We start from the raw sequence: 23,326 nt of genomic DNA, 5'->3' as shown, positions 1-23,326 counted from the left end.
CAGTGTCCATTGATTACCAGTCTGTCTTCTCCCACTCAACCATCCCTTTATCCATTGTAGCAACTTACCCTTAATGCCATATCTCTCCAGTTTGTACAGCAGTCTTCCATGTGCAACAGTATCAAAAGCTTTTCTGAAATCCAAATATATATCAAAATTATTTTTGGCATTCAGTTCCTTTGTGACCACATCATAGAATCCAATCAAATTGGTCAGACAAGACCTCCCTTTAACAAACCCATGCTGTGTCTTAACTATTACTGCAGTCTTGTCTACATGATCCTGCAATGCTTCTTTAACCATTGATTCCATTATTTTCCATGGAACACAAGTTAAACTAACAAGTCTATAGTTACTTGTCACCTTTTGATGAACCCCCTTTGTGAATTGGTGATACATTTGCACACCTCCAGTCCATGGTTACCACCCCTGAGTCCAAGGAAGCTCTCATAATTATGACTAAGGGTTTACTTACTTCCTTTGCTGCCTCTAATATAACTGGATAGATCCCATCCACTCCAGGTCCCTTTTTTACGTTTAACTTAAATTTCTCTTCCACTTTGCTCTCAGTTATTACAAAATCACTTAGCCCCCTGTTAGAGTTTGATAAACTTCTGGCACTCCCCTGATTGAATAACTTCTCATGTGTGAATGTAGATGCAAAATACTCATTCAGTTTATCAGCTACCTGAGCATGATCATCAATAGTCAACCCATCTATGTTAAGTGGTCCAATCTGATTCATTCCTTTCCTTCTAGAGTTTAGCTAAGTAAAGAACTCTGCTGTTTTTCTTTGCATCCTTTGCCAAAGATTTCTCATAATCTGCATTTGACTGCCTAACCTCCTTTGTGACTTGATTACAGACTAGTTTATATCTGCCATAGGCTTCTGTGTCACCTGATACTTTGTGCATCCCATACATTTTTCTTCTCTGCCGCACAAGCCCATCTGCATTAACTGCCAATGGGAGCACAATATATAGTCATGAGTATGCCAGAGGTTGAAGGAAAGAAAATAAATCCAAAGGCTTGAGGCAAAGTTTAGCATTTAATGCCAGGAGGTGAGAAAAGCAGTGATACCAGTAAATAGCAATAAGGCAATATATATTGAAAAGGTTGTCAAGAAATGTTCCATTGGCACTCAAACAAAAATCTATATCACCAAAAGAGTCATTTACAGCCATCGCTTGCTATTTACTGAGTTCCGAAGAACCTGCAAGAAAAACTTAGTCAGCTATACCTCCAATATACACTCCAGCATTACAAAAATCAAGCAGAGAAGTAAGAGTACAGAAAACCTAAGCCGAAGTGGCAGTACAAGAAAAATGAATGTTAAAACCAAGGAGGTACCTGATGAATGAGTCTTAAAACTCTTTGCTTTAGGAAAACATGTACACAGGACAGTGTCCATTCTCCCCCCCCCCCCAAAGGGGAAAAAAACTTGGATATATGTCTTGTGTGATAGTGCTAACACTGATGGAAGCAGATGAGTCATAGAACGTATGCTCACTGACAATTACCTCTTCAAACACATTCCACTCACCTAACTTCCTAGACTGTAGGAAGTTTTCTTTTAGCCAGAAAGTCATTGATTACTTGAATAGGTTGTATTCACAGGTATTTGAGGCTAACAGGTGAATAAATTCAAAAGGCAACTCCCTCCTCCCAAGTACCTATGGGAGGAGGGAAGCAAATAATTTGTATTTTCTTCTCTCTCTCTCTCTCTCTCTCTCTCTCTCTCTCTCTCTCTCTCTCTCTCTCTCTCTCTCTCTCTCTCTCTCTCTCTCTCTCTCTGCCAGTGCTGCAAAATCCTGTGGCTTCCTTGCACTCTATGGCTATTACTTTTATTATTACTATTACTCAACATCATGGTAGACAAGGTTGCCAAAACACTAAAGCAAGCCCTTCCACCATGGCATGCTCATTATGTTCCAGCATGTGACTTTCCCCTTAAACTATGTAAAGTCTAATGCTCCATCTGTCTACCTGCAGCTCTGTTTAGTGCACTGAGCTGAATATTCTGACTTCTTGCTAGTTTACTTAGACAACTCAAAGTTGGAATCATGTCAGTTATCTGTTGCTATCTTTCCAGAGAAGATTCCTCCCTCAGTGCAGTATATATTTGCGCCTCCGTAGCCAGGTGGGCAGGAGCAGCAGTGTGTAGCACACGCTTCTTGATTAGACCGGGGTTCAAGTCCATGACCACCAAATACGGAGGATGCGGAAAGGTCGGGGAATGACTACCGCATTGACCCCCCCCCCCCCGGAGCAATATGGCCTTAGTTGCTAATGCTCCTAAGAAACCAAATAACAACAAATAACAGTATATATTCTGCAAAGCTACACACTATAGGTTAACCTTGGATCACATAAGAACTTGACAGGTTATTATATACATAGATTCTTTGCATTAACTAAAGGTTTTATTAGCAAGGAGATACACTATTCATCTGATTGTTTCCCAGACTCAGTAAATGATATACTCTATGAAGATGGAGTCAATATCTGCTTTTTTTAGTTCCCCAGCCCCACCAGGATTAGCAGAAACAATGTGGCTGATACTGTAGTCGAATAAGCAGCCCTCATCACAACTAATTTTGGTCTGTCAGTCCTCTTAGAGACTACAGGCAAATAATCCGTAATAAGATATATTCATTGTGACATGGGCAGGAAACAAACAATGTCAAATTAAGCCTATGATAAAAACAGGAATCATAAAGAGGAAGCAGTTCTTGTTTGGCTCTGCATAGAATACAGTCATCTGACATGTTCCTTTTGCTGAGAGCTGATGACCCTCCTGTGTGGAAGCAGTGTGACACGATTTTAACTGAATGCACCAATTTTAGAAATGGGTGTTTTTACTACCTTAAAGCATCTGACTGAGCCATATACAATGTCATATTTCATCTGATAATGACTCTGTCAGCAGTTTTTATCTTTTTACAAACTATTAATTTGTATATACAAATAAAAAATAAGCAATTTATATTTAATTTTATACTGTCTTTTATTTATTTCTCTATCTATAATGTTTTGGTGAGGCAACTCATTTGAAAGGTTACCAAATCTCAATCTTTTTTGAAATTTCAGCTTTGTTCTGGTGTGTTATTAGCATTAGTTGAGGCATATGATGCAAGAAAGCAAGCTTTTACAGCATCAGCCAAAAATTACCCTTCCCATTCCACCTATCCATTCACTCCAAATGTTTTAGTTCTGCCTTGAATTTATTTAAGCTATCAATTTCCGCAACAACAGAGAGAGAAGTCTTTTCCAGCAATCAACTACCGACTGGCTAAAGGCAAATTTCCACACATATTCTACAATTGTCTTTCCTCATTTTCAATCTGTGCCTCTCAGGTTTGTAATCAGAGCAAGAGGAAGAATCCCATCAGCATTGAGCTTGCTTATATACCAAAATCAGATCACCTGGCAGGTGTCTAGTCTCCAGATGCTGCAAGTTGCAGAACTTTAGCCTTTCTTGGTAAGAGCATCCCTTTGTTCTCATCACCAATCTTGTTGCCCTTTGTACTCATTCTAGCAAGGTTGGTTCATTTCTCTGGGGTTACTGCTACCCATATGCAGTACTTTGCATTTGTCAAATGCAAAGTACTGCATATGGGTAGTACTTTGCATTTGTCAAAGTTAAACTTCAGTTGCCACTTCTCCACCCATCTATCCAACTTTTCTAGATCCTGTTGCAGTAGCATACTGTCTTTACTGTCATTAACAACCCTGCCAACCTTTGTATTATCTGCAAACTTTGGACATTAAGCCTGATATACCTTCATCAGTATCATTGATAAATACACAAAGCAGCAATGGGCACAGCGCCGAACCCTGGGGGACTCTGCTTCGAAGAGCAGTGTCCATTGATTACCACTCTCTGTCGTCTCCCACTCGAACTATCCCTTTATCCATTGTAGCAACTTACCTTTAATGCCATACCTCTCCAATTTGTATAGCAGTCTTCCATGTGTAACCATATCAAAAGCTTTCCTGAAATCAAAGTATTATAATATCAAAATTATTTTTTGCATCAAGTTCTTTTGTGACCACATCATAGTAAGGAATCAAATTGGTCAGACAAGACCTCCGCTTAAAAACCCATACTGTGTCTGAACTACTACTGCAGTCTTGTTTAGATGCTCCTGCAATGCTTCTTTAACTAATGACTCCATTATTTTCCCCAGAACACAAGTTAAACTAACAGGTCTATAATAACTTGACACCCCTTGATTCCTCCTTTGTGAATTGGGGTTACATTTGCACATCTCTAGTCCATGGGTAACCTCCTCCGAATCCAAGGATGTTCTCATAGAACTAGTCAACACGATTTTTACCTCCAAGAACTTAAATGCTGTTTTTAACCAATTTGAATAAATACATGCCATGTTGAAAAAATGCTGTAAGGTCAGAATGGGTGTCTGAAATGCTGCCCAGACACATTAGGATAGATTATATGCTGAAAGCCTTGTTGATTAACTCAGTACTTGAGTGAATCTGCAATGGTCTAAGAGGAAATTTTTTATCAGTGCAGCTTTCATTTATAGGTAGAAGGAATCTATTTTGTAGTGATAGTATTCATTTGAACAAAGGTGGTGCAAGGATTTTTGCCAGTATTGAGGATATCTTAAGGGTTTAGGGGAACTGCTACTGGGGGGGGAGAGATAATTTAGATCCATATCTGATGGTATGGGTCAAAGTAATGTTGATCTCACCTCAAGAATCCTTGTTTGTTGTCACAACAGTCAGCGTTGATAAGATGTTCTGAGGGTAGCAGCATTTTAAATGAGGTGGAAAGTAAAGCCTGGGATACAAACCTAAATAACTTCAAAGGATGTATCAGGGTAAACTGTAGAAGAATATTTAGTCTTAACTGTATCTTACAGTAATATCAGGAGCGTTGCCAGTAAAATGGCTGATTAGGACAACTAATGCTGATATAATAGGGCTAACAGAAACAGTGTCACCTGTAAATTGGTGATGGCAAGTTACACTATGGTATGTATAATGTATTTAGAAAAGATAATGGAAATATAAAGGGTGAAGGGTTTATGCTTCTTATCTAAAGTAGCCTAAGCATGGAAGGAGCTTTTGCTGAGTCTGAAGTTACATCTGCCAGCATAAAATATGCGTGGTGCAAGTTATTTGGAAGCAAAGGTATGATGAGAGTGAAAGTAATCTATAGACAGAAGATTGTGAAGAGTATTAATAGCATCTACATGCAGATGGAATGGCCAAGTAAGTGTGAATGTCTTGACCATTCCATCTGCATATAGACTCTAGTCATACACGCAGATGGAATGGCCTTTTAAATCTGCTCCAGATTGATTGGAATAAGTGGGAGGGAAACTTAACATATGGAAAAAATTTTTTTAAATAAACTAAATGATTATTATTTGTACCAGCATGTTAGAGAAAGTACTTAGGAGTGAGAATAGTCTTGACTGCATCATTACTAATGAATAAGATGATATCACAGAGCTTAAAGTACATGAACCATTGACTGGAAGTGATCATTCAATCATCAGTTGGAAGATGAAGAAAGATATTGCTGTAATTAAAGGTAAAGGCATGAGTTTTAACTTCAGAAGGGGAGAGTTTTTAAGGAGGTGCTATGTGGCATCTATGAACTAGGTGGATTGTTGAGGGATGATGAATACATTTGAATTATGGAACACTTAAAGCAAAAATCATAGAAGCCACGAATGCACACATGCAATTAAGAAAATATTGCAGGAGGAGGATGCCAAAATGGATGACTGTGGAGCTTGCCGGTCAAATAGAGCAGAAGATAGCATGGGATAGTCAGAGTGATGAAAAGTACTGAAGTCTCCACAGGAGTCTGCCAAACGGGGGTGCAAAGGGTGCATCACACCTGGGTGCTAAATATTTAGGGGCACCGACGCTAAAGGCCATTAAATTATATAATTCTTGTATTACAAATCTCAACAAAAGTTATAAAAGATTTTTTTAATAATAAGTGACTTAAAATTATAATTGTTAATTATTATTTTAATTTACCTAAGTAATGGGGCAGAAAATTAAATTTTTAATAATTTTGGATAGAAATTAAATAATTTTTGACGATTTAATTATAATTACTTTTTTTTTGTTAAATATTATTTATTTAAATAACAATTTGTTGAATCATTCTCTTTAGATGGCTGACAGAAAAATTAAACTTTCCGGCGCAGCCTACCGAAAAAGAGAATTAGAAAAAGAGGAGAGTATAAAAAAGTTGCTACTTCAATTTCATGATTTTTTTGAACCAACATCTGCAAAAAGTCAAAAAAACCGGAGAGTCATTGCAATCACAGTTGATATTTTCTATGATGACAAAATCAGCGAGGAACAAAAAATCACTCAAAATTCCGTAGAAGATTGCTTTTTGGAAAATCAACTGCCTATTAAAGAAATTTCATCAAAAGTTGAATGTACAACAGAACCTCTACTGATGATATGCACAATCCAAGGTTATGGTCAAAATTGTTAACAAACAGTATTAGAATGTTTTTAATAGAACTTGATCTAGAACAAGTTCAACATTATAACTTTCCTTTACATGATAAGAATAGGTCATTTTCTACAGGATATTATTATAAACAGTTAAGTAATGGTGGAAAAAAAATCTTAGAAGCTAGTTATTATATTCATAGTCAAAATTCTGTATTCTGCCCTTGTTGCAAACTATTTCATAATAAAACTATGGGTTTTAACGAGGATATTGTTTTTTTTTTTTTTTTTTTTTTTTGATTGGAAACATTTATTGAGAGCTTTAGATACACATGAAAAAAAATAAAGCACACATTGACAGTTTTCAATCTTGGATTGATCTCAAAAAATCTGTTAAACATGAAAACACGATTGATGCATTCAGTGAGAATTTGATAAAATTAGAAAAACAGATGGAAAGCAGTAATAGAAAGAATTATTTATGCAATTGAATTTTTGGCAAGGCAAAATTTAGCTTTAAGAGGCCATAATAATAAATTGTATGAGGAAAGGAACAAATTTTCTAAAATTAATAGAAACATTTGTACAGTTTGATAGCATTATGGCAGAACATTTAACACCCATTCAAAATGATAGTAAAAAAATGCCTCATTATCTACGGGATAAAATTCAGAACGATATAATATCTGTCATTGGTCAGAAAGTGAAAAATACTATTTTAGATATGTTAAAACAAAGTAAATATTATTAGATTATATGCCAGATGCTAATCATGAAGAACAAATAACGATAATTGTAAGATTTGTTAACTTAAATAATGAAGCAAAAAAAATTGAATTAAAAGAACATTTATTAGGCTTTTGTTCAATTTCAGATACAACTCTTAGTCTTACTAATTTTGTATTTAATTTTTTAAAGCAAGAAAACAATGTTAGCGACATGCATGGGCAATCCTATGACAACGGGGCTAACATGAAGGGTAAAAATAGTGTTCTTCAGAAATGAATTTTAGATATCAACCTGAAAGCATTTTATGTGCCATGTGCAGTGCATAGTTTAAATTTAGTAATAAATGATGCTGCAAAAGCTTCTCTAGAAATTGAAAATTTTTTTGCTATTGTTCAAGAAATATACGTATTCTTTTCGGCATCTACATATCGGTGAAAAATTTTAATGGAAGAGTGCCCCACATTAACTGTTAAATTGGTGAGACCAGGTGGGAAAGCAAGGTTGATGCAATAAAAGCACTCAAGTACAACTTGTATGCAATATATGATGCATTATTTACTTTGTATAATGATCAATCTCGGGATAGTAATACTCAATTCTGCCAAATCTTGATTAACAAAAATCAAGTCGTACAAATTTATATGTTCTGTTGTAGTTTGGTATAACATTTTATCGAAAATTAATATTGTTAGTAATTTAATGAAAGTCTGATTAAAAGTCATACCGACAATAATAGAAATGTTAAAACAAGTAAATGGCTATTTCAAAGAGTGTGGAACTGATGATGGCTTCAAAAACATGTTAAAAGAAGCTAAGAAAATTTCTGAAGAAATAGACTATGAGACATCTTTTCCAGATGTTGAAATAATTCAACCACACAAGAAAAGGAGATTGTTTTTGTATGAAAATGTGGAAGTTGAAAGTATTTTATCACCGGAATGTCTTTATAAAGTCAATTTTTATTTTACTATTTTGTATAAAGCAATTTCCAGAATTAAGGAAAGATTCGAACATATGCATAATGAGTCTTCAATTTTTAGATGACAATTTTTTTATTAAAATTGCTTGAAAGAGATATGAAATTTTAATATTGTATGGATTTATAAATTAAATTATCAGACAATGCACAACAGGAATCCGACATAAATACTTTGGAATTGTGCAATGAAATAGGTATTCTTTTTAAGTTATGTTAAATCTAAAATTAATGCCTTGGAAATTTTAGAATACATTTTTTCAAATGACATGGTCAATTGATTTCGAAACCTTACTGTAGCTTTAAGAATATTCTTAATGATGCCTGTTACAGTTGCATAGAGATCTTTTTCAATACTAAGATTATTTTTCAATATTTACAATATACTTTTCAATACTCAATACTAAAGTATTTTTCAATACTTTCAATACAATTATTTTTCAATACTTAATTATTTTTCAATAATTATTAAATTACTTAAGATTATTTTTCAATACTGAAGATTATTAAGATTATTTAACCTATTTTAATTAAGATTATTTAACCTATACAAGCGGCAAATAAATAAATTTGACTCTGATAGCTGAAAAGGCATTCATTTTTTTGCCAGTCATTGCATGATGGTTAAGATGACCGAACGATGCACCAGTATCGGACTGGCATCTTTGCTGAACTAATGTAACTACATAGGTCCATAAGACATGTGCTATATAATATTGGCGTAAATACACCATAGTTTACCTGTAAGTTTAACTACATGTAGTAGTGTTAAGGCATCATTTGATTTTATCTCATTGTGGCTGCCTTCACGAGATACCAGGTATTGCACTACTTTGAATAAACAGTGCTTCTCTAATAGAGGAGACACCCACCGATGAGTGAGCCAACAAGTTCCGAAATGCATCAGGGTGGTGATGGTGCCCACTGAGAATAAATAACAGTAGTGTCCTTTATTAGAGAAGTGTTGTTTATTCGAAATAGTGCAATACCTGGTATCTCGTGAAGGTAGCCACAATATGAGATAAAATCAAATGATGCCTTTACACCACTACTACATGTAGTTAAACTTATGGGTAAACGGTGTATTTACACCAATATTACATAGTTAATTTCAACCCATAACATATTATACCTTGTGCATTTAGTCTTCAAAATAAGAAAGACATGTATATACGAATCAAACTCATCTTCCTTAACTTTTCAGTGACTGACGAGAAAACAGTTGATGTAAAAGGCCTAAAGGGTGGCAAATTATTTCTCGCACCCAGGCAGCAAACACCATTGGTGTGCCCCTGAGTCTCTAACAGGTACAAGTTGTAGTTAATCAATAATATTACCATAAATAAAGTGAGGGAGGTAAGGCTGCATAATGGAAAGAATAGGGAAAAAGAATTCCTCGTGTATGTGAATTCAACAAAAAAGAAAGCTAATCAGATTGGACTCTTGTGCACTTGGGTATGGGAAATTCTTAAATATCTTAGCTGATGTTGCGGATAAATTGAATAGGTACTTTGCATCAGTCTTTACTGATGAAAGACACTTCATACTGAGAAGAGGCTGTGCAGATGAGGTGGAGCCATATGAAATTAGTGATTTCATAATTAGATGGTTGTTTATTAAATATTAGAAAATATTTTGAGCATAAAGGCCAGTAAGGTGTCTGTTGTTGATGACATATACCTGTTAGTTTTGAGGGAGAATGCTGGGGAGTGTATATAATCATTGAGGTTAATTATGAAGACATCTTTGGACTTGGAAAGATTCCTTTGGATTGGGAATGCCAATGTATCACTAATGCATAAAGGCGGTTCTAAGAGTGAAGTTTGTGACTACGGACCGATTAGTGACTTCATTGGTAGGAAAATTCTTAGAGGTAATGATTAAGAGTGCAATCCAAGGATATTTAAATAGATATGGCATTCTGAACGATACACAACATGGTTTGTTAAGTGAAAATCCTATTTAACTAACTTGGTAGGCTATTTTGGCACAGTTACTCATGAGCTGGCCTAGGAAACAATTTCGCCATAGTTAATTTATATTTTTGCAAGGCATTTGATTCAGTCCTTCATGAGAGGACCCTGTATAAGGTTGAACAGGTTGGGATTACTGGTAACATTCTAAAATGGATTGCTTCACGGTAGAAGGCAGGGGGTTGTGATTAATGGATATCCTTCAGATTGGTGTAATGTCAGGAGTAGGGTCCCTCAAGGATTGGTTATTAATATTGTTAGTAATTTAATAAAAGTCTGATCAAAAGTCATACCGACAATAATAGAAATGTTAAAACAAGTAAATGTTTTAACATTTCTATTGGACCACTTTTTTCTCATTTTCATAAATGACATCGATGAAGGGATAGAAGGCATGATGTCAAAATTTGTAGATAACGTAAAGATTGGTAAAGTAGTTAATGATCAGTGCCCCTTCAGGATGACTTGAATAGACTTCAGAGATGGTCAGAGAAGTGGCAGCTATGTTTTAATGCAGCTAAATGCAAGTTTTTACACTTAGGGAATAGCAACTCCCAAATAAATTATACACTTGGTGCAGTTGAATTAAAAACACAGTGGAGGAGAAAAGAGATATGAGAGTTGAGATACAGGCAGATATGAAGTTTTTTGAACAGTTTAAACAGGCAGCCAGGAAAGCCCACAGTGTCTTATTAATGAGTTATTAAATGTTGATCCTGTAGAGATATGAGGTCATAATATAAGGCATTTGTAAGATCACGTTTGGAATACTGTTCAAGTTTGGAGATCTCATCTGAATAAAGACTGAGCTTTTTGAAAGGATCTAAAGACGTGCAACTGGAATGGTGAGATTAGCAGATGGACTACAATATGAAAGGCTTAAGATGGGTTACAGAGCTTGGCAAACAGGCACCTCGGATGTGACCTGACAGGCTTATGAAGCTCTGCGAGGAATTAGTACAATGAATGGATGTGGAATTCTCACTATTTTAAAGAATTCCAGAACTAGAGGCCATAAATTCAAATTACAGGGGTTGAGGTTTAGATTTAATTATAGGAAGTTTCCTTTTAGACAGCAAGTTGTTGATTGCTGGAACAAGTTGCCCCTGTAGGTATTTGACGCTGACATTTTGAATGAAATCAAAGGCCAACGGGTTAGTTACTTATCTACAAGGGTTTCCAAAAAAGTAAGGTAACACATTACAGCCCAGACCTTTCAGGAAAGCATTTCACCATGGATGAGGAAGTTCATCAGCCAGTGCGATGTTGATTACTGTGTGTGGGTGTGAATGTCTTCAGTACTGGTATTGATAAACTGATTCATCGTTGGGACAAATGCATGTGTATGGAAAAAAAGTGATGACAAAGAAGCAGGTGTGTTTTTGGTGAAATGAATTTAAAGTGAGCTGTGTTGACATTGAAGATCGACATCTTGGCCACAGTGTTCTGGGATCGCCAAGCCGTTCTGTTGGTGGATTTCTTGCCGAAGGGAGGAACAATCAATGCACAGCTTTACTGTGCAGCATTGGAAAAATTGAAAGCCATCATTTGACACAAACAACCAGGACTCCTGATAAGTGGCATGATTTTGTTGCACAAAACGCAACTTCGCACACTGCCCACGCCACTCGTGAGTGGTTGCGCTGTAATCATTGGGAAACTCTGTCACATCCCTCCCCCTACAGCCCAGACTTAGTGCCTTCAGACTTCCAGTTGTTCGGCCCTCTGAAAAAACACCTTTCAGGAAAGCATTTCACCACGGATGAGGAAGTTCATCAGCTGGTGTGATGTTGGTTACTGTGTATGGGCGTGAGTGAATGTCTTCAGTACTGGTATTGATAAACTGATCCATCGTTGGGACAAATGCATCAATAAAACTGGAGACTGTGGAGAAGTAGTGCATGTTCACTTATTTCTTGGTGTGTAATTTCAACTTTGTGTCATTAAACATCATTGAGAGAAAAAAATGTATCACATTACTTTTCAGAAACCCCTCGTACTTAATGTGTAGTTTTTTTTTTTTTTTGTTTGTTTTTTTTTGCCAGTGCAGCAAAAGCCTGTGGCTTTGTTGCACTGTATGGCAACTATGTTGTCTCCAAGACCAGGTTCATCCAAAGATAGAACTGGACACTTGGCAACCATGGAGCCATATCATTGCATAACATTGAATGCACAATCGAAACTAGCAGTAAATCTTATGACCAGATTCTCAAAACAGTGAACTGGGACTGGTTTGGAGTCAAAAATAAACCAATATTTTAACCAGCAAATAGCAACCTTAAGTGCCAACAAGCTATTGAAATAGCTAAATATGTGCAACAATTCTTACAGAACACTTGTGCTTACTATATGAGAAAAGGAGCTGATCCAGAAGCTAGTTTCTTGGTGGAACAATGAATTAACAATCCAGGAAGCATATACAAAAAATATCAGAGAAAGACGGGGTTAGAATCTAGAGGTATCTGTATATCTAAAATATAGATAGATAGAAATTGGAACAAACTACAACAAGAAGAAAAGCAAAAATATCGGCAGACACTGGTTGAGAAAGTAGGTAATGAGGATCCTTGGAGATTAGCCTATAACCTATAGGTGGTTGCAGTCACCATCATCTGTTCAACATTATTGGACAATTTAATGAAACTTCTTTTTTGGCTTCATTCCCTGATAGTTTTTATCATTTAATGCTGAACAGATACTATTTTAAAGATTTTTCAGAAATTTTTATGACACAAGACCATGTTTGCAATGCTGAAAGTGCCGTGACAGCTGTTCAGAAATACTGGTAAAAAAGACGACTCCCCCCCCCCCATTTTTATGTCTACATTTATATTAGAACTGTATAAAGTGTACAACATTTAAAACATTGTTTAAAACATTTAGTATATGTATAACTTGTTATTAATATTTATTAAAATATACTCATATTTGTGACAAATTCATTTTCTAATTCTAATTGGTTATTTTAATTATTTTTAGGAGTCCAGTACAAATAATCATAGTGGCATCAAGTCAGAAGATGTATCAGATGATGAAGCAAATGAGGTTCTTCTAGCAGCGTGTATCACCTCAGGCATGCCAAACAACAACAGTAATAATCATAATCATAACAATAGTAAGCTACACAGTAGACTTAATAAGTTAGGAGTCCATCATCTTAGAGGTAGTGGAATCCCATTAAAAACTAACAATATTAGACTCACTCAGCCAGTTTCAAATGTTTCTAAGCCTCTTGTTTTATCTAGTGCAGCCACTGCACCATTGATTCCTTCAACAGCAACACAGAGTGCTTTTGGAGAAGATTCTGTTAGAATATATAGAACAGAAGGAACACCTTCAAGTCTTTCTCATGCTACGTCTCTTAGTGAACTTAGTATATCAGATGGAATTAAAATAAATATGAGGCGGTCAACTGGCTCTCAAGACAATAATTCTGATAGTAGCTCTCTATGTGATGACAGTGATAATATATTATTGCAGTGTATTCAGTCTGGAATGCCTCATCCAAAGAAGAGAAGTGCTGATTTAAATATGTCTAATGAAGTATCTGATAACATTCATTCTTCTGATCAGATATCTAAGTCTAAACTTTCTTCCCTTCCTTCGAGGAAATCAGACATAAAATTAATAACTTTTAATGGTGAAAATGATATAAAGAAAAACATGATTAATCTTGTTGCTAATAAAAGTTCTAGAATATCAAAAAAACTAGCATTAAAAAATCAAAATTGTGCATTTTCTGGTATATGGCTTCAGAATAATCAAAATACAAATGCTACTGAAAAAACAATAGATAAACCAAATATTATGAAAAATGATCAGCACTCAAAGTTTGATGGTCTACACTCAAACAGTGAGGCTTCAGTCTATTATCCAGGTTCCACAGCATGTGATTCTACATTTCCTTATGCAGTTGAAAATACTCCAGTTACATTTTCTTGTAATGATTCTTTGAGTTCTATAAGTTGTGATGATGACAATATCCTCCTAGCTGAAGGAGCCAATTCAGAAGGATCTTGTCCACCATTAATTTCTAATGATAAAGAAGGTGTGTATATGTAATTTTTATATGTAATTATTTCCTTTTCCCATTCTGACTTTTATAAAATCATTGTAAATGGTAAAATTATTGAATTATACATTTTGAATTATCTTTACATATTTTGAGCATATTACATTTGTTTTGTTGAACACATGCAATGAACACAGCATTGCACAGTCAGAAGTATTCAGAGTTTTAAGAAATAAATATGTATTGGCCTATTGTCCATCATTGTTCAAGAATTTACAAAATTCTGAACAGCTACCTGCTTAAGTGAATGTGAGTAATTTAATAAGAATAACCTTTAAAATAAAATTAATTTAATGAATTCTGTTAATTTTTTTTTAATACAGAAACCTTTTTAATTCGAAGTTCAAAGGCAGACCAAAATAACTTCAACTTAATTGGTTGAAAGTATCCATACAAGATAAGAATACACTGGTATTTAATCATGACAAATTTTTAATAAGATAGTCTTGTTAACATTATAGAATTTTGGTAATTCTTATTTAGAATATTCATTTAGTTTTGTTGTGGTAGAGATTGACGAATACATAGTTAATTAATTTTTTCAATTTAAATAAATAAATAAAAATAACAATTGTCTTGGAAAAATTCAATAAATTTCTCACATATGATAACAAGATTGCCATTTTTTTAAAATTTAATTAATTTTTTTATTTTTTTGCCTTTGTTGCTCATACATTTTGATGTTTGCAAGTTGTATGTTAATATATTAACATAACACTTTTAACATATTATGTACAATTGTACGTAACTGTTAACACATTGACTTTCAAGCTAGTTTAAGAAAAAAAATTTTTCCCAGAGCCAAAAAAAATTTAGTAAATAATTTGATTAATAATTCTAAAATAAATATTGTAACATTAGTGTTATGTTGTTTTTCATTTAAAATCTAAAAAAAAGTGTGTGGGTTTTTTTTTTTGTCTCATATGTCGCTGACATGGCCCAGTAGATTACTTTATTTCTTGAGAAGCCGTGTCAGCCACATACGTGTGACCCTATTAGAGCACATATATGAAGGTCATTTGTGATTAGTTTATTGAAAGTGTGCTGTGCAACAAACTTCTCGAAATAAGTTTGTCAGTATTGTTAAAGATTTTGTCAAAACAAGTTCATTATAAAAAGGGTGATAGTGCACTGTTATTATCCATTATATCGTGTTGTGTGTTTCTCCACAAGTATGTCACAAAATAAAAACTAAAAAGCAGTCACTAAAAGAAAATTATTAAAAGAAGAGGAACTGAGAAAAATTGCTGAAAATTTTAGTAGTACTTCTGAAAATGAAAAACAAGATTTCAACTCAGATGATTCAGTAAAAGATTCTGACTGGGATATTTCATCAAATGGAGAAGGAGATACTGAAATACCAGAAAACGTTGAAGAAGTGCTTCAACACTGGATGGCAGAAGAAAACACTGATGAGCAAATTGAAAAGACCAAAGAACCTGAGATTGAAGCAACTGAAACAAATGAAGTTATTGAATGGATTAAATATGAAGGACACCAAAAAAGATGGCCCATTATAGCCTTAGTTACTAATGTGCCAATAAAATCCAAACCAACCAAAAAAGATTTGATTTTAGGCAAATTGGGACTGCAAATAGATGTTATAAGAAATATTACTTGTTTTGAGGCATTTTCATTATTTTTTAATGGAATCATAAATTTTATTGTAACAGAAACAAACTGATATGCTGAACAGAAAATTTTGAAGTTGTAAAATTCATATAATAAAGAATTTTTAAATGATCAGCAGTTACTCACTTATTTTTTCTCATAGCACCGTGCAACTTTCATCACATGTATCACCAGAGGCAATGCTTTTCAAAAATAATGTAAATTTCCAACAATCATCAGTACTATACAGTTGACGCAGCTCCGATTGAGACAGAGGGTGTCAGCTATATATCTTCAATGTGGGATAAACCTAATGGTGTCAGACATATACACCAATGCAGCAGTCAATGTGTTAAAGAAGAGTATCCATATCTGGGAATATTATTTGATGTTTGATACTTGTAGTACATGCAAAAAGAAAAGTAAATTTTCTCTTATTTACATTATTAGTTAAAATTAAATTTTGCATTATCACAAAATTAAATTTTGCATTATCACTAGTAAACTTTGTAACTAATCTTGCTAATTGCATTGGAAATGTGAATGTGATAGTCAAGAGAAACTGAGATGTTCATGTCTGTGTGTTCACCTCGGGCAATGTGTGATAGGGCTGAAAGAGTAAAGTGATTGCACCCTAAAGGTGTCGTGAATTTGCCTGCAAGTGAGGACCTATGTATATGTGTGTATATGTTTGCTTGAATGTGAGTGTTGCAAGGGATTGTTTATATGTGTTTATGAGGTTCACATATGTGTTTATGAGGTGTAGTCTGTTTAACCTGAGGGTGGAAAAAAATCAAATGTTCATGATATTTCACTTCAGGATACAGCCATGAATGAGTCAAATGTGTATAAATGAGAAATGAATGGAAATGTCTGTCCATGTTGATTATTCTTTCCTGAGTATGTATATAAAAAAAAGTAATGTGTAATTGTTAGCATGATAGATGTACATTTGAGATGGATGACTGGTTGTATGTGCTGTTCTAGCATTCCCTACTGGACAATGCAGGGGGTAACTATCTGGAAACCCCTGCTTGCTGATGTTCTGACCCTTTAGGGTGCATCATAGGATACGCCTTGAACTACAGTTCTCAGTGAATTTTCTTCCCAAATAGGGTGCCCTAGCCCTACACTTTACTCCTCTGAATACCCCTTCTCCCTATCCACCCACTTTTGCCTAGTGGGTTCTATCACCACAACTTTCTACTCTTGATAGATTGTTCCTCTGTGAAGGATGGGCCCCCACAGAGGTGCCCTTGATTTCCTATTTCTAGGCAGACTGCCTTCCTATTATGTACCTTCACCTTCTTGTGTTGTTCCTCCCCTCTTCAGGCGCCTCCATAGCCAGGTGGGAAGGAGCAGCAGTGCGTAGCACACGCTTCTCGATTAGACCGGGGTTCAAGCCCGTCACCACCAAATATGGAGGATGCGGAAAGGTCAGGGAATGACCACCACATATCCCGGAGCAATATGGCCTTAGTTGCTAATGCTCCTAAAAACCAAATAACAAACAAACCTCCCCTCTTCACTGTCACCCCCCATTTCACATCTTCCCTTTCCAGTGTGTGTGTGTGTGTGTGTGTGTGTGTGTGTGTGTGTGTGTGTGTGTTTTGGAAGGCCTTCCTGGCAACCCGAGGCACAGACCAGGGTTTATCCCCATCAGTCTTTCCTTGGCAGTGGATGGAAACGAGGTCCTGCTAGGGGACCCTGGCAGCTAAATGCCAAAAGAACAACAGACCAACCCAATACTACACTATGCAGTAGCGGATTAAGATCGGTTGAGGCCCCGGGCACAGAAGAAAATATTGGGCCCCTTAAAAAAGAGAGAGACAGGGAAAATAAAAATACATGTTAACCATTTTTTTAAATAAATAAAAAATATTATGTACTATTAATGTTTTATTTCCAATAAAATTTGAATATAATATATGTATAATATAATTAATAATAGTATAATAATAATCACAAAGTTTTGAACTAATAGTTGAACATATTAGTTCAACTAATTTGCTGGGGTTTTGCATATAAAGTTGGGGTTTTGCGTGGGCCCTTCAGAAGTCGGAGCCCAGGGCGCGCGCCCGGTGTGCCCGCCGTTAAATCCGCCTCTGGCACTATGCAAACTTACACTGAAATTCATGCCACCTCTGGCATTTACAGAGTTTGTATTGTGACACAGAATATATCTTGTAGTTTGTAGGGAAACCCTCAGTACTGCTGGACAATAAAGACTATACACTATGTTCGCAACATCTCTTGGCACTTGTTAGTGACGACCTGGTAGACTGCACCCCATAGGTGGGCATTCCCAGATATTCCAACCAGACTTGCCGAGATTCCTTTTCTGTCTGATTAGTGAGGTGTGATATATAAGTTCCTGAGCACTTTATAATGCTCTCTAGATCCATTGACTTCATGAGAAGGCCAGTTTGATCAGATTCTCTGAAGGTCCTTTCTAGCTCTGTATACCCTTTGCCTGAGATTCTCAAGCTCGGGACACCACCCGGACGATAGCATTAGATCTACATTGCTTTTTCATCTCATGCTGCGTTTACAGTCAATGATGGTTTCAATTAATTTTTGAGCATGGTTTTAAGTAGTCAAATACATATGGAGGATCTCTTTTCAGTTTAGCCCTCAGGGTTTTCATAAAGATTTCCTTTCTGGCTAATTTTATGTTAAATCTTGTGATGTCACAAAGAGGTGGGGAGATTACAAGATCCGCCTTGAGCACATCAGAGGGTGCCATGGCTCATACGGAAATTGCTGATGGCGATTTCCAGGTGAGTCATGATTTTATCCTTTGCAGAACCTGTGGCATGTATTCCAATGTCGACCTAGTGGATAATCCTTAGCTCATTTGGAGATTCTTTTCTTTGTCACCGTTGTAAAGAGTGCACTAATCTTAAGTTAAAATTTGGTGCATTGCTGGAACAATTTGAGTCACTGAAAAAACAGGTGCTTGCCCTTGAGAATAATGTAACTGGGAGCTTATCAGGGACTCAAGGCTCTAGTAACATACCAAGTGATGCACTCCCAATTTGGGCCCCAGAACAGAACAACTAAGTGCTACTTTGGTTCAAAAGAACTTAGTTTTATTAGGAGACTCCATTGTCAGGAAAACAGGATCTTTTTTTTTTTTTGTAAAAAGGATAGGTAGACCAGGGTATGTCTGCTGGGAGCAACTTTTAATCATGTCACCAAAAACTGTCAGATTTTAAAGGGGGGGGGGGGGGGTAAAGAAAATATTATTATTCATGTGGGGACTAATGACATTAAGGACACACAATCTGACGAGTTGTTAGACAAATACAGGACAATGCTGAAGAATGCCCGCGAGTTAGGCCACAATGTCTGTGTATCTGCAATTCTGTCCAGGCATGATAGGAGAGATTATATGCTAAAAGCCTTGTGGATTAACTCAAGACTTGAAGGACTCTGCAAGGCTTTTGGGGGAAATTTCTATCAGTTTGGCCCACACTTGGAGCTAGAAGGAATCTGTTTTGTAGAGACGGGATACATTTAAACAAAGGCAGTGTAAGAGTTTTTGCCAGTATTATTCAGGATACCTTAAAGGTTTAGGGAAACTGCTAGTTTGGGGAGACAAGGAATTCGAACTGCTGGTTAGGACAAGTAACGCTGACATAATAGGGCTTACAGAAACGTGGTGCTACCCAGAGATAGGGGATGATGTGTTTCAGTATGGTATGTATAATGTATTTAGGAAGGATACGGAAGATAGAAGGGGTGATGGAGGTCATGCTTCTTATCAAAAGCTTTTCTGGATTCAGACGTTTTGCGTGCTAGTATAGAATCTGTGTAGTATAAGATTGTTGGAAGCAAAGGTATAATGAGAGTGGGAGTAATCTACAAACCAGGTGATTGTGAAGATTATGATGAGAGCCTCTACATGCAAATGGAATTGGCAAGTAAGTGTGAATGTCTTATTATGGGTGATTTTAATTTGCCTCTGATTGATTGGAGCAAATGGGAAAGAAACTCCACATGGGGGACAATTTTTAAATCAACTAGATGATTGCTATTTGTATCAGCATATCAGGGAAAGTACCAGGGAAAAATATACCCTAGACCTCATCATCACCCATATACCAGATGACATAATAGGACTGACAATACAGGAACCAGTAGCAGGGAAGTGATCACAGCGTTATACGGTGAACGATGAAGGGAGAGATAGTTGTAGTTAAAAGCAAAGGAATGGGTTATAATTTCAGGAAAGGAAATTACGATGACTTAAGATGCCACATGGCCTCTATTAACTGGGTAGATATCTCATATCTACCCAGTTATAAGATATCTGCCTTTGCCAGCCTAACCTTTTCATAACAGAAAATGTTAGGCTGGCAAAGGCAGATTGAGACATCGCGAGCAAGGAGGGGGAGAATAAGGAATTCTTCACATATATAAATGTCGATATTTACAGAAGAAAAACCCTTTACATCAATAAGAAATTATGGGAGTGAAGTTGGGAAAAAAAATGTAATTAATGACGTTGAAATTTCACATGTTTATTTAATGAAAAAACTTTCGAGCCTGCAGGCTGGTAAGGCTCCTGGGGTTGACATATACCCTATAATCTTAATGGAGGCAGCAAGTGAGTGCATTGAACCATTGAGGCAAATTATGAGAGCATCACTGGACTCAGGAGTGAATCCGTTGGATTGGAAAAGTGCCAATTTATCTCCAATACATAAGGGCGATTCTAAGGGTGAAGTGGGACATTACCGGCCGGTTAGTCTAAATTCAGTAGTAGGGAAAATCATAGAGACTATGATCAAGGGTGGAATTCAGGATCATTTAGATAGAATTGGAACTCTGAAGGATACTCAGCATGGGTTTGTAAAGGGAAAATCATGTTCAACTAATCTGGTTAACTATTTTGACAGGGTCACTCAAGAGCTGGACTTAGGGAATAATTTCAACATTATTTGGATTTCAGCAAAGCATTTGACTCAGTCCCACATGGGTTGTTACTTTATAAGTTGGAGTGTGTTGGAATTACAGGGAAAATCCTTAATGTGTAGCAGAATTGTTGGGCAGGAGGCAGAGGGTTGTGATAAATGGTTATTCCTCAGATTGGGTTGATGTAAGAAGTGGGGTTTTCCAAGGGTCAGTATTAGGACCACTGTTGTTTTTGATTTTCTTAAATGACATTGATGAAACAATAGAGGGCTTGATGTCTTAATTTGCAGATGATGTAAAGGTCAGAAGAGTAGTTAATAATCATTCCAAGAATTCTTCACAGTGACAGACTTCAGGAATGGTCAGAAAAATGGCGGCTATGCTTTAATCCAGCACAGTATTGCACCTGGTGAACAGTAACCCCAAAATAACTTATACACTTGGTGGAGTTGAACTAAAGCTGGTAGTGGAGGAAAGGGACTTGGGTATTACAATATGGTCAGACATGAAGTTCTCTGAGTATTGTGAACTGGTTGCAAGGAAGGACCCTGGTGTCCTATCAGTGGGCGCCTCCGTAGCCAGGTGGGCAGGAGCAGCAGTGCGTAGCACATGCTTCTTGATTACTCCGGGGTTCGAGCCCGTGCCCACCAAATACGGAGGATGCGGAAAGGTCAGGGAATGACCACCACATATTCCCGGAGCAATATGGCCTTAGTTGCTAATGCCCCTTAAAAAAACAAATAACAATAACAATCCTATCAATGATTTTTCAAACAGTTGCTAGTAGGGATAAGGACATCATAATCCCATTATATAAGGTTTGTTAGACCACACTCGGAATACTGTGTTCATGTATGGAGATGGCACCTAAAGAAAGACACTGTGATTCTTGAAAAGGTCCAAAGATGGATAACTACCTGGTGAGATCAGCAAAAAGGACATCCATATGAGGAAAGACTTTGAATATGTTGGTTGCAGAGCCTGGAGACTAGGCACCTTAGAGGAGACTTGATTGAGGTTTTTAAACCTCTGAGAGGCATAAGCAAAATGAATAAGGTCAATTTTCACGTTATAAATGATTCTAGAACAAGGGGCAATGATTTCAAGTTATGGGAGAATGTTTTGTTTTAGTCAGCGAGTTATAAATTACTTGGATAAGGTACCTACATGGGTGTTAGAGGCTGACAGTTTGGGGAAATTCAAAGGTCAGCTTTTTTTTATTATTATTATTTTATTTTTATTCTTATTTTATTTATTTTTTGTTATTTTATTTTATTATTATTATTTTCGGCTGGTGCAGCATAAGCTATAGGCTTCCTTGCACCACGTGGCGATTGCTAATACTAATACCCCCAGAACCAGCCTGCACACCAACCCTGATGTTCGGAGTATGAGAACAAAGGTCACTCCGGGCTTCCACTACACAAGAACCACCAAATACACGGTAGAAAAATTGGCACCATTCCATTGGCTAATGGTCTTAATCCCTCGCTATAAATTAACTGCTGGCAGCCCCTTGCCTGTATGCACATAAGGTTTCTGGGAGCATAGGCAAGAGTGTTAGCATGTAAGAATGTAATCTTTATGTATTTGGTTTCACTTAATTTAATGTCTGTTGTAACGGCAAGTCAAACCTAACACTTTTTACACTTATAATTTGCAATTAATTAACTTATATGTAATTGTAATATTGGTAATTGTTATTTTAATGTAATATATTCAAATTTGTAACCCTTTAAATGTTTCTGCCCCCCTTCCCCAAACAGCATGGTCTGATGATGGTATAATACAATGCCTGAAATGTCACCTTTAATGTATAGTGATTTAGGCAATTAGCTTAATAAGCTATATTATTAATTTCATGTGGTTTATGAGTGGTATTAATTATAGTAATAATCTTAAGAAAAAATTATTTATTCCTTTCATCTTACTTAAGTGCATCTGTAGAACTAACTGTGAAGAAGCAAATATAGTTTCATTAATGTGCAAAGTGCGATTAACCAGCTTCTTTGATTTGAAGGTAAGGTATGTTGTAATAATGAAACATCTTAAATAATTTTAAATGTGTTCTAGAGGACATTTTAGATTACTGCGTTTTGCTTACATATAGTATTTGCTTATATTTGTAAAAATTAAGGGCTAAATTATATTAAATTTTTGTTTGTTTGTTTATTGAAGAACCTTCATTTAAATTTATTAACTTTTTTGTTACTGTACTGAATTTTTTCACTGGATTTGTTTTATAAATATGAAATTGTCATACATTAATTAATTTCAATATTATTTTTATGTAACTTTGTCAAAATGCATTGTAAAGTATGACTCTGTTTTATTAGCTGGTCAACTTTTCAAAAAAGACCTACCCTGAAATAATGCATCAAAGCGCGAAAAGAAAACCAAGCAGCTGAGGGAACATTAAAAAGAAAAAAATTCAAAAACGAGCAGAACAAAAAACAGGCAAAAGCTGTGATTGCTTTACATTTAGGAACATTTCTACAACAAATAAAACCAAACTTCTTGCGAAACTGATGTTCCCCCCTTCATCTTCAACTTCTCCATTGCATACCTGTGAGAATAAGGAAAACAAAT

The 23,326-nt window shown here is 35.9% G+C and overlaps 1 protein-coding gene across 2 annotated transcripts in view; it reads left to right on the top strand.

Moving 5' to 3' along the window:
* Positions 1 to 23,326, top strand: part of LOC150080527 (adenomatous polyposis coli protein-like) — a 384,350-nt gene that overhangs the window by 317,489 nt on the left and 43,535 nt on the right. For both annotated transcript variants that reach the window (XM_090381301.1, XM_090381300.1), the window contains exon 15: positions 13,114 to 14,182. In XM_090381301.1, the coding sequence (XP_090237427.1) occupies positions 13,114 to 14,182 (1,069 nt within the window). The remainder of the gene's footprint in view (positions 1 to 13,113; positions 14,183 to 23,326) is intronic.

Source organism: Mastigoproctus giganteus, chromosome 9, assembly GCF_048544385.1.
Source record: "Mastigoproctus giganteus isolate SK-2022 chromosome 9, ASM4854438v1, whole genome shotgun sequence".
NCBI classification, from domain to species: domain Eukaryota; kingdom Metazoa; phylum Arthropoda; class Arachnida; order Uropygi; family Thelyphonidae; genus Mastigoproctus; species Mastigoproctus giganteus.
This window is presented reverse-complemented; position numbering and strand designations above follow the sequence as displayed.